This window comes from Bufo bufo, chromosome 2 (assembly GCF_905171765.1).
Source record: "Bufo bufo chromosome 2, aBufBuf1.1, whole genome shotgun sequence".
Taxonomy (NCBI): domain Eukaryota; kingdom Metazoa; phylum Chordata; class Amphibia; order Anura; family Bufonidae; genus Bufo; species Bufo bufo.
Window position 1 is genome coordinate 495398590 of NC_053390.1, and position 12697 is coordinate 495411286.

The window sequence follows — 12697 nt, forward strand, 5'->3', positions numbered from 1 at the left end:
AGGGCACAGAATACTGTAGCCCCCTGGAAACATGGTGCAAATATGGGCATATTAGTTGAACACTAAAGGGATTCTCCAGGAATTATTTAAATTGGCTACCAGCAACGTGTCCTAGAATGTCAGAAGGATTGGTTTCCACCATTTGCAGACATGCCTAGGGGTTAAGGGTGCAGGCCTCACTACACTGCTGTACAATAGATGGTAACAATGTGATTCTACCTAGAGTATGCTTTCATGGCTGAGCAGCCCGACAGGAAAACTCACCAACGTGTAGTATATGCAATTGCCAGAGGCCTTGCCCCCTCACCCCCTTGGCAGCTCCGCAGGTGGAGGCAATCAGTCTTCCTCACATTCTAGAACAGGTTGCTGGCAGCCATTTTAAATCATTTCCGGAGAACCCCCTTTTACGTAGGCAGCTACACACAGTAACAGAACTGTTGTTAATGCATCTCCATTTTGAGTAAACTGAAATTATAAGCTTTTAGAAAACAAATGATCAGGCTGTATAAATCAGTGAGAAGAGGGATGGTGAAAAACCGAAAAAAAAAAAAAAAAAAAAAAATGTATATATATTTATACACACATACAAGTACTTAAGCTGGCATCCTGACAGCTTGATTAAAAAAAACGCAATTTCCAGAGTCTGGAAAATAGAAACCCACAGAGCAAACCTTCTTAAAGTCTTTAAGGTTAGTGCATGCTTAACGTTATCTTCATCCATAGGGTATACTTAATGTTATTTAGTCATATTTTATTTGTATATTTAAAGTAAATAACTTAAGGAACTTAAAATTGGCCTAACATGTTGGGATCTCAAACATTTGAACATGTAAGTTGCATCCCTAGAGTATAAAAAATCTTTTATCCACATTTCATTTAGACTAAGACAAAAACACACTTGTGAAAATTGGCGCAAATGAGTTTTACACTAACAAAGAAAAGAAAAAAGTCTTCCCCCCAACTTTGTCAAATCTTATTTCCTCTATTCCATACAAAAGACAAGAGCAAGTTATTTGTGGGACTTGCTGGTTTTGAACGAAACTTGTAATGTCTTGTCCCCTAAACGATAGCCATTCAAACTTGCAATGGCCATGGCTGCTTCTTCATAGTTTGTCATGGTCACAAAGCCAAACCCTTTGCACTTGTTGGTGTTGAAATCACGGATAACCTTCACATTAGTGACAGCGCCAAATGGACCAAACATCTGCCAAAGTATTCCTTCATCTGCGTCTTGGCCAAGATTGTAGATGAAGATGCACCATCCAGACGAAGCACTGCTGGCAACATTCACACCAGATATACTACTCATGTGATCTACCCCCATAGGTGAAAACCTATTTAAAAGAGAAGAGGAAAACAAAATTATAATGGAGCTACTCCATCAGACCATTGCAAATTGTGGAATTTAGTTAAAGTGTAACAGTCATTTTATTTTTTTATCTAATTGGATTGGTCTGAGTAAGTTTACCTTAGTTCCCTAGTTAATACTTTCGTATAGATATTGAATTACCTAGCAATTGCAGCATGTTTTTTCCTCCCCCAGGCATTTCAGTGGTGCGGCTAAAACAGCATTGCTAGGTGTCTTCCATCTCCTATATTCTATATACAGAAGACGGAGGACGTAGTGGGCAGCCCCCGAACGGTGCGTGCGCGCTCCGGTCGGACCGGGATAGTGCAGATATGCGATAAAAATTTGCGATCAACTACTCAGGAGGAAGAGGGCGTGTTTAAGTCTGGAGAAAGCCGATTGGTTGGGGTGAGGCTGCGCGTTCCCGAGATGAGCCGAATTAATTCTGGGTAGTTAGGGAGGGAGGTCTTAGCCTCAAGGTAAGGGCATCGGCGGCCATCTTGAGAAGATAGTCAGAAAAGTCTTGTGACCAGTGGTTGCTATAGACAGAATCTTAAGGTATGTGACCACAATAATTAGTGATTATGGATTATCACCACAGCAGCAACATTTGAAAATTGAATTTTGAGTGAAAATATGACCATTATCCCTTAAAAGGAGTATTCTGCTATTATATATACATATGAAAGCTCTTCCTAGCATATACATTTTTGCAATTCACATTCAAACATTTAAGTTTTCCCTCACTTCTCATACGCTGTACCAGAGACTGGAAGTTTGGGTCTGTTGAACACATTTGTTTGTCCTTCCCCCTCAGTCATTGGAGAATTATTGTAATAAGCCAACGACTAGCTGTGCTACATATCATCTGACTGCAGCTATATCGCAATCTAAATGCCACCAAAATAATTCAAAACTGAATTACCGGTAGATCCCTTTTAACACGTCCTCTGCGATGGCACTGTGCAACCAACTGGGTTAGCTTACAGTTTTTGTAACGCCAGTCACTCAGGTGTTTTCACACCAAGTTAAAGTCCAGGGGCTATTCCACAGGAGGGCACCCATCTAAAGGCTGTTAAAATGGCTGCTAGGTATCTTCAGGAGTAAAAATGGTTAAAAGTACAACAGATTTGGTTCCCACCACGTGGAACTGTAATAGACTGCAGAACACAAACTACCAAATAATCCCCATCCTTGCTCAACAAGTGTTGAGACTTGACCAGGTAGCACCCTTGCAAATTTGCCCTAATTAAACACCAGTTCTTTCTGCCTAAGAAGAGGCTGTAGCCCTGGTAGAATGGGCTTTTAACCTCCGGACAAGGTTTTTTCTGAATAGAGTAGCAACATTCTATAGTGGATCTGATCCACCTAGCTATCGAAGTTTTGGAAAGCTTTTTTTTCCCTTATTTCGGCCAAACTAAATTAGGAGGTTGTTGTCTTTCCTGAAATTTTTTGTTGCATCTAGATCCTCAAAAACCCTAAGATATGGTTCTCTATAGGAGAGGGCCTGGATCATACTTAGTCGTCTGGCGGAAGTGATGGCCATCAGAAAAGCAGTCTTGAAGGACAGATGTTTAATAGAGATCTCAGATAGAGAAAAAAGGGATCTAGTTAGCCGCTCTAATACTGTATTAAGATCCTACTTAGGAATCCTAGATCTTAAGGTTGGTCTTAACCTAGAAGGCCGCCCTAATAAATCTCCTTATCCCTCTGTGTCTGCAAGACTAGTATCGTAAAAGGGCTTAAGGCCGAAATTTTGGACCTTAAGGGTACTAGACCTCAGGCCCCAATTCTAGTCCATTTTGCAGGAAGTCTAGTATTTTATTAACTGGCGGAGAAGTGTTCGGATGATCTTCTCCCAGCCAACTGCAAAATCTTTTCCAGACCAAGATAAATGGCTGATGTGATTCTCTTCCTGCTTGCCTTAAGAGTAGAGATTATTCAGTCTGAAATACCTTGTCTTTTGTGTGATTCACTCTCAGGATGCAGACTGCAAATTGTAGATCTGGGTGTTTGGGTGGATTATTGGGCCCTGAGAGAGTACGTAGTGCCAACTGTCTCAGGATTGAGAACCAGCTTCTCTTTGGCCAGAGGGAGCTACTAAGATTACTGTTTCCTTCTGTAATTTCTGTAGTAAGCGAGGAATCAACAGAAAGGGTGGAAAAGCATAGACTAGGTCCACTACCATCTTATTGATAGGCATCTATTGCCCATGGTCTGTCTCTTGGATTTATTGAACAGAACTGTCGGACGTGGGCATTTTCCCTGGAGGCAAACAGGTCTATCTCTGATAGTCCCCACCTGGAGGTGATCTCGTGAAAAATGTCACGGTTTAATGTCCATTCTCCTGGATCTATTTTTCTTTGACTTAGGAAGTCAGCCTCTAGGTTCTCCGACCCCTTTAGGTGGACCGCTATTAAGGAGAGAACATTTTCTTCTGCCCAGAAAATTATTATTTTTGCTACTTCCACCAACGGATTGGATTTTGTGCCCCCCCCCCCTGGTGTTTCAGGTACACCACTGTCACAATGTTGTCCGAGAGGACCTTCAGATGCCCTTTTTTTTTTTTATCGGTCTACTGCCTACTGAGCGTCATAAGGACTGCATACAGCTCTCTGAAATTTGAGGATCTTTCTTTTATGCTGTTTGGCCAGTCTCCCTGGAAACACTGGTTGCCTACCTTTGCACCCCAACCTGAAGTGCTGGCATCGGTTGTGACGAGCTTTTGGGATTCTGAGCCATTCTATACAATAGAGCAGATTTTCCTCTTCCTTCCACCAGTCTAGGACTATTTGACTGTTGAAAGCACCTGTATCTTCATGTCTAAGGATGACTGTTTCCTCTCCCATTTCTTCAAGATCTATGACTGCATGATTCTTGTGTGGGCCTGACTCCATGGAACCGAGTTTATGCATGCGGTTAAGTTCCCCAACAGGCTCATTGCCCTCCGAATGGAACACTTGTGGGATTGTTTTTTAAAGAGACATATCTAGTCTCTTGAGAGTTCTTACTTTGTCCTGGGTAAATAGGTCTCTGGGATACAGAATGTAACTACGCCCAGGAACCTTATTTTTGTACATGGAATGAGTAGTTTTTATTTTTATTTAATTACCCATCCTAAACTTGAAAGGGTACTTATAACCTTCTGTAGTCCTGTAGGTTTTTTCTTTTGAATTGCCAATTATTAGGAAATAGTCTAGGTAAGGGATGATATTGGTTCCCTTCCTGCGTAGAAAGGCAATAATTTCCACCACCAGCTTGGTGAATGTTCTTGGGGCCGATGAGATACCAAAGGTGAGAGCTACGTACTGAAAAAGATGAGTCCCCAGGATCTCTTATTGCAAACCTTAGATATTTTCTAGAAGGCCTGATGAATTGGTATGTGATAGTAGGCATCCTTTAGATCCACTGATGTCATAAAGGCATCTTTTGGCATCAGCGGAATCGTAGATGCAATTGACTCCATTTGAACCTTCTGTATACTATAGATCTGTTCAAAGGTTTTAGATTTATTATTGTGCGGAATATGTTGTCGGGTTTTTGTACTAGAAAAAAGGCCTGAGGAGAACCCCTTTCCCTTTTAGGATTCTGGTACTTCTGACTACCCCTGAATTCCCTGCCAAAATTTTTCCCATGTACCTCTTTTGTGGGTGGCAACAGAAATTTCTAGAGGTTTTGAAGAAATTTCTATTCTGTATCCTGGGCTATGATGTTTAGTGCCTATGGATTTGACCGTAACCAGATTCCATTGGTTTGGAAAATTCTTCAACCTGCCTCCCCACTCTGGCATCAGTTTGTTGCTCTGTTGATTTAGAATAAATCCTCTACCCCTTCCACCTTCTGAGTAGCTCCTGCAGCCTGTTTTACCCTTACCTCTGTAGAGCTTAGATTGTGAAGGGAACTGACGAAAGGGCCTCTATTTTATTTCCTTCTCCTCCCGAAACCCTTTCTTTTTGTCAGCCGCTTTCTCCAGTATCTTATCTAACACTGGGGCAAAAACAAACTCCCCTGAGAAGGCAATAAAGCATAGTTTAGACTTGGAGGTTTTATCCCCAGACCATGCTTTCATTCATAAAAGGTCTTCTGGCTGCATTGGAAAGGGCTGCATCTTTTGCTGAAAAACGTACAGACTCCGCCGAGGCATGTGCCAAAAAAGCAGTTGCTGATTTTAATAGCGGTATGGAATTTATGACATCCTCCCTGGGAGTTTTGTTCTGTAGGTGATCCTCTAACTGACAACCAGAAGTACATAGCTCTTGCCACGGATGTAGCCGCAATGTTGGTTTTTACACCAAACAGATGCCTTCCATGCTTTCCTTAAAGAATCTGCTTTGCGTTCCATCAGATCGCTTAGTTGTGATGAATTCTCAAATGTTAAGGCAGTCTTTTTCACTACCTTTGCCACCTGAATAAAAAATTTTGGTATCTCAAAAATTTACATTCAGGCTGATCAAATAGTAATCTGTTCCTGAACTCTTTGGACACCCCTAGTCTTTTTTTCAGGTTTAATCCACTCATCCAATATCCTCTCTGACATTCTCATTAATGGGGAATACTTTATCTCATCCTGGATAAAAGACTTCATTTCGGACAGGATAGATGGTTGCTCCTCTTTTAAGTCATCAGAAATGCATTGCTTGCACAACTTTATAGTTATCAGGTAGTCTCTTGGCACAGGTAGCGCACTTTAGAGATCTAGAATTAGACTTAGTATCCCTTGATCCCTAAGGAACAGAGAAGAACAAACAAATATCAGCTTTTAGGCGGTTATATCTAAACTAAAAGATAAACATACTCCCCTTAGAGGGATTCACAATAGGTGCAGCCGGAGAGGGGTCAAAACCCTCCTGACGGGATGCAGGAGCCTCAGGAGTAGACATAGTGGTGGTGATGCACAGCTCCATGCTGCACGACCACCACTTTTAAACACTTCCTGGCGTCTGAGTTCATCCAGGAGTGCCTCCCAGTACTGTGTGCCCTGGTTCCGCCTGCCGGCCGTAGAACCAAAGGGAGGCCGCGCTCCTAGCTCGAGAGTCCCACGTGGATCCGGCTTCAGCAGTCAGCTTCCGACCCGCAGTGGAGGTACCAGCATGAGCCTGGGCGAGCGTCCACGTTGCCCACTGCTGCCCAGCCTTAGGCACCTGCCAGGGGATGAAGGTAACTTCTATGCTGATCTTCACCTCCCACAGGGAGGACTCTCCCTGCGTGCTAACCCCGTAGAGGCAGGAAAAACAGAGGGGGAGGAAGGGTGGTGGCAATTTAATCAGAGGTCAAGGGTCATCTCTCATGGTGGCCGTCATGGTGGATGGAATGGCAATATTTATTCTTCTAATGCCCCCTTGATCATTGGTGGTATCAGTGGGAATAAAGCGCTGGACAATCAGGCAAATACCATAAAGGAGGATCCAGAAACGCCACAGCTCTCCTCCCTCTTCTCTGCGAGGCCTGCTGTATTCAGCGCAGGGGCAGTGACTAAGTCCTTTACTCACTGCGCTGAATACTGAATGGGACGGCGCAGGCGCGAGATTTCGCCAGCCTGGCCCTGTCAATCAAGTGAACCAGGGGTGTTAAAAGGTGGGCAAACGGAGCAGGTGCAAATTAGCATATAATAAAAGTTAAAATTTTGCAGTAAGGGTGGCATCTATAAGAATGGGCTAGTTAGGGTCTGCTGACATTAGCACATCGATGTCAGCCAGTTTAATGGGGTTAATTCTGGTGACAGAAACTCTAAGTGGAGGAGCGATGGCTACTGCTCCTGGGCAGTAAAGTGCTGTTAAGACATCACGATCTGCTGCCTGTGAACGATGATTGAGGTTCTGCACCTCCGACCATTTCACCCAATGAATGAGTGTTTAGCTTCAGGTCTGAAGTCACTTTGTGAGGCTTACATAATAGAAACCACCCAAAAATGACCCCATTCAAGAAACTACACCCCTCAAGATATTCAAAACTGATTTTACTAACTTTGTTAACCCTTTAGCTGTTTACAAGAGTTAATATCAAATGGAGAAAAAAAATTCAGAATTTCAATTTTGGCAAATATTATTTTATTTTATCCAGTAACAAAGGGTTAACAGCCAAACAAAACTCAATATTTATTGCCCTGATTCTGTAGTTTGCAGAAACACCCCATACATGGTCATAAACTGCTGTATGGGCACACGGCAAGGCACAGAAAGAAGGGAACGCCATATGGTTTTTGGAAGGCAGATTTTGCTGGACTGGTTTATTTACACCATGTCCCATTTGAAGCCCCCCTGATGCACCCCTACAGTAGAAACTCCCCAAAAAAAGTGACCCCATTTTGGAAACTACAGGATAAGGTTTCATCTTCATTTGCCAATAACTTGTGGAACACCTAAAGGGTTAATAAAGTTTGTAAAATCAGTTTTTAATACCTTAAGGGGTGTAGTTTCTTAGATGGAGTCACTTTTTTGGAGTTTTTACTCTAGGGGTACATCAGAGGGGCTTCAAATGGGACATGGAGTCAAAAAAAACAGTCAGCAAAATCTGCCTTCCGAAAACAATATGGCGTTCCCTTCCTTCTATGCCCTGCCGTTTGGCCATACAGCAGTTTACGACCACATATAGGGTGTTTCTGCAAACTACAGAATCGGGGCAATAAATATTGAGTTTTGCTTGGCCGTTAACCCTTGCTTTCTTACTGGAAAAATGGATTAAATAGAAAATTTGTAAAAATAAATAGCTGCTTCGGGAGAGTTTTTATTTTGTATTTACATAGTTGATCTGACAGGTTAGATCATGTGCCATTTCTATAGAGCAGGTTGTTACGGACGTGACAATACCAAATATGACTACTTTGGGGGGGGTTTCAGTTTTACATAAAGCATTTTTGAAAAAAATATGATTTTTTTTAGTGTCTCCACATTCTGAAAGCCATATTTTTATTTTTTTGGGCGACTCTTATGTAGGGGCTAATTTTTTGCGGGATGAGATGTCGGTTTGATTGGCACCATCTTGGCGTGCATATGACATTTTGGTCGCTTGCTATTACACTTTTTGCAATGTAAAGGTGACAAAAATGGCTTGACAGTATTTTTATTTTTTGCTGTGTTCACCTGAGGGGTTAGGTCATGGGGTATTTTTATAGAGCAGGTTTTTACAGACGCGGCGATACCTAAAATGTATACTTTTTTAAATTAAAGTTTTACACAATATTTAAAAAAAATATATAATAATCATGTTTTAATGTCTCCATAGTCTGAGCAATTTTTTTTTATTTTTTTGGGCGATTATCCTATGTAGGGGCTAATTTTTTGTGGGATGAGATGGCGGTTTGATTGGTACCATTTTGGCATACATACGACTTTTGATTTTGGGAGGCATATAACTTTTTGATCGCTTGCCATTACACTTTGTGATGTGAGGTGACAAATGGCTTTTTTGCCACTGTTAATTTAAAAAAAAATAACGGTATTTACCTGAGGGGTTAGGTCATGTGATTTTTTATAGAGCGGGTTCTTACGGACACTGCGATACCTAATATGTAGTTTTTTTTTTAAATATTTTACTTTAAACACAACAGCATTTTAGAAAAAAAATAATATATAAAATCATGTTTTAGGGTACTTTCACACAAGCGTTTTTCTTTTCCGGCACTGAAAAAAAATGCCAGATTCGTTTTGCCGGATGACACCGGAAAGACTGATCCGGCATTCTAAATGAATTTTTTTTGACTGATCAGGCATTTTTATACGGTTTTCCGGCGACGAAACTGCTTGCCGGATCACTCTGCCGCAGGTGTAAAAGTAGCCTTAGTGTCTCCATAGTCTGAGAACCATATTTTTTTTTTACTTTTTGGGCGATTGTCTCATGTAGGGGCTCATTTTTTGCGGGATGAGATGCCGATTTGATTGGTACCATTTTGGCATACATACGACTTTTGATCACTTTTACTACCTTTTTTGGGAGGGTGGGCAAAATTTAAATTTCATCATAGTTTTTATTTTTTATGGCGTTCACCGTGCAGGGAAAGTAACATGACCGTTTCATAGATCAGGTCATTACTGACACGGTGATATCAAACCTGTGAAGTGTCTTATTTTTTAAATTTTTAATCAGTGATATGTTTTTTTTAATTTTTCACTTTCTTTGACCCAGACCCACTTGGTTCTTGAAGATCCAGCGGGTCTGATGTCTGTATAATACAATACACTATAAAGTATACTGTATTTTCACTTTACACTTAGTCTGATCAGACTTAGCCTTACCATGGCAAGCCGGAAGCCTGTGAAGGTGTCCGGTTGCCATGGTAACCATCACCCGCTGCCACAAGAGAGCAGCGGGTGATGGGGAGGGAGAGACCCCCTCCCTCTGATCCCATCAAGAATCGGGGGCTGAAACGGCACAGCAGCCCCCGATGGGAGAGGGAGCTCCCTCCTTGTTAACCCCTTCCATACAGCGGTCCTACGGACCGCGGCATGGTAGGGGTTAAACGGCTGACATCACAGCACAGACGTCAGCCATTTCAAGCAGAGTGTCAGCAATGTGCTGACACTCAGCTAAAACCACTCGGCCATCCTGGAAATGAGGGGGCTGCAGGTATTCAAAAATAAAAGGATATGTCATTTTGAATTTTCTGATCCCCACGGTCATGGACCCCCCCCCCCTCGGCATTGTCACAGAGTGCCTGCACACAGCGATGATCGGAAATACACAGGGCGTTAAAGGGAATGAGATATGTTAAACTTTGTTTTTTGTTTTATTTGTTCACGTCAATATCTGTATTTTAAAACAATTTATATAAACCTGCAATTTTTACACTGACCTTAAGACCGAAAATATGTTAAGATTTCCTGTCTGGAGAGCAGCTAGATGGGCTATAGACAAAATCCGTTATGCCAAAGAGGACTCAAGCATAACGAAAACCAGACGGATCCGTTATGTAGCCCATAGACTTCTATAATGACTGAATGAATAACTGAATGCCTTTAAAAGGCATTTTGTCATGAAATTGCGTTATGGTCCGTGGTAACGGAATCCATAAGGCAATTCAGTAAATACCACAACAATAGCTGTGATATCAGCTCTTGTGAAAGATGCATCCTGTGTTTTCTATACAGATGTGTTACTTATTCTGCCTGTGGTGATAATAGCTACTGAGACATTATCTGTACAGAACAGGAAATCATGAGCTACTCCTAAGGTGGCCAAACACATTAGAAAGAAGTTAGTTGACGGTTGAACACCAGTGGAATAATCAATCATCTATTGAATGTCTGTTTCACAGACACATTTTAGTCCAGATTGGCCGTTAGTTATTCAAACTGGTTATACATGTTCGATGAAACCAGACATACAAAGGATCCATCGGACAAAAAGTTTTAAGCACGGCTGACTCCTTTTCAGACTATAATGGTCTGCCACTGGTCGGCTAAAATGATTGTTAAATTTCACCCAGCAAATGATCGATGAAAGATAGGTTTCGTTGAAATCATTCACTAATGTACATGGTCACTTATTTAATTATTTTTTTATATAGTTACATGGAAAATTTAAGACTGCTTGTCATTGTCAAATATTTTGACTCGTTACATCAATGGCTAGTTTTACAAATATAAAGCTTGTTGCTACAGTAAGGGGAGGGGGTGTCATTTGTTACATGGGGGGGGGGGGGGGGCACTATGAGTTAGGATTTATAATAAAAATAAAAAAAGCCAATTAAATGCATCCTTTTTAATGGCCTTTAAACGGCCATGAAAAACTGGTGTGTTAATGGCCCTTTTTTTAAACTGTTAAACGTACAGTCGTATGAGTTTAATCTATTATAATTTAATAATAATAAATAATAATAATAATAATAATGTGAACCAAGGGGTTTACTAGGAGGTGGAAAATCTACATTTTTAACTACTGCCCTGCAAATCAGCCTACAGAAAAACAAAATAAATTTCTAAATTTCTACATTACCTGAATCTTTGAGCCTGATGGTGAACAGGGCCACCAAACCGCCGCGCTGGAGAATGGCACAGCTGAGATAGAAGCGCCATGTTTTTATTCTGGTTTGGATTAGCAGCAAACTTTACTGTTATAGGTTCAGATGAGCCTGGCGGTTTATGGCCATTGAAGCTGGCAATTGCCTCCTCCGCTTCTGATCGTTTGTCGAACCGTATAAAAGCAACTCCACGGGATAATCCAAAAAAAAAAAAAAAAAAAAAATTTATAAAAATAACAGCAACAACAAGTATGAAGTAACAGCTTAGACATTTACATTGAAACATTTCATCTGTTCATTTAAAAAGAACTGAATGAAGTTTATTACTTAACCCTGCAAAGGAAGTTAGTTTTCACATCTTTCTGCTTTGATATCTTCAAGCTGCTAAAAGCAGTTTTAAGACATTTGAAAGATAAGTCCTCATTGCTCCCACCCCCTCTATGTTCAGCTAGGTAGAGGCTGTTATCCATTTACAAAAACTCTGACTTCACAATTCAGGAAAGGAGTAGGACTTAAAGGGGCTTTGTCACCAGCAAGTGGCATTTATAATGTAGAGAAAGTTACTACAAGGCACTTACCAACGTATTGCGATAGCTGAAATGGATTTTAAGAACCATAAACTTTATTTTTTTGTTGACTTTGCAGTATGAGGGCTTATATTTTGCTGGACAGGCTGTAGTTTTTGTTGGCACCATTTCAGTGTACATTGACGGACGTGGCAATACCAAATACGTCCAATTTTCGAGTTTCACAATAACAGCATTTTTAGAAAAAAATAGAAATAATGTGTTGCCATTTTCTTAGCCATATTTAAAAAAAAAAATTAAATGACATTTTTATAGGCACCATATTTTTATAGAACGGTCGTTAGACGCGGCGATACCAAATATGTCCAGTTTAGGCTACTTTCACACCTGCGTTCAGGTGTCCGCTCGTGAGCTCCGTTTGAAGGGGCTCACGAGCAGGGAGAGAATGCATCCGCCTGCCAGCGCTCAGCCTCCGCTCCGTGAGCGGACACCTGAACGCTGCTTGCAGCGTTCGGGTGTCCGCCTGGCCGTGCGGATCCGTCCAGACTTATAATGGAAGTCAATGGGGACGGATCCGCTTGAAGATGACACCATATGGCTCAATCTTCAAGCAGATCCGTTCCCCATTGACTTTCAATATAAAGTCTGGACGGATCCGCTCAGGCTACTTTCAGACTTAGAAAATTTTCTAAGTAATAATGCAGACGGATCCGTTCTGAACGGATGCAAACGTCTGCATTATAGGAGCGGATCCGTCTGATGAAACATCAGGCGGATCCGCTCCGAACGCTAGTGTGAAAGTAGCCTTATTTTTTTCTATTTTTAAAATTACTTAATTGGGGGAAACTATACTTTTTTTTAATTCAG

General features: G+C 41.3%; 1 protein-coding gene across 2 annotated transcripts in view; it reads right to left on the reverse strand.

Moving 5' to 3' along the window:
* Positions 1 to 476: 476 nt before the first annotated feature.
* Positions 477 to 12697, reverse strand: part of ELAVL1 (ELAV like RNA binding protein 1) — a 60142-nt gene continuing 47921 nt past the window's right edge. For both annotated transcript variants that reach the window (XM_040417795.1, XM_040417794.1), the window contains 2 exons: positions 11279 to 11504; positions 477 to 1334 (listed from right to left, as the gene is read on the reverse strand). In XM_040417795.1, coding sequence (XP_040273729.1) covers positions 1010 to 1334; positions 11279 to 11504 — 551 coding nt within the window. In that variant the 3' untranslated portion in view covers positions 477 to 1009. The remainder of the gene's footprint in view (positions 1335 to 11278; positions 11505 to 12697) is intronic.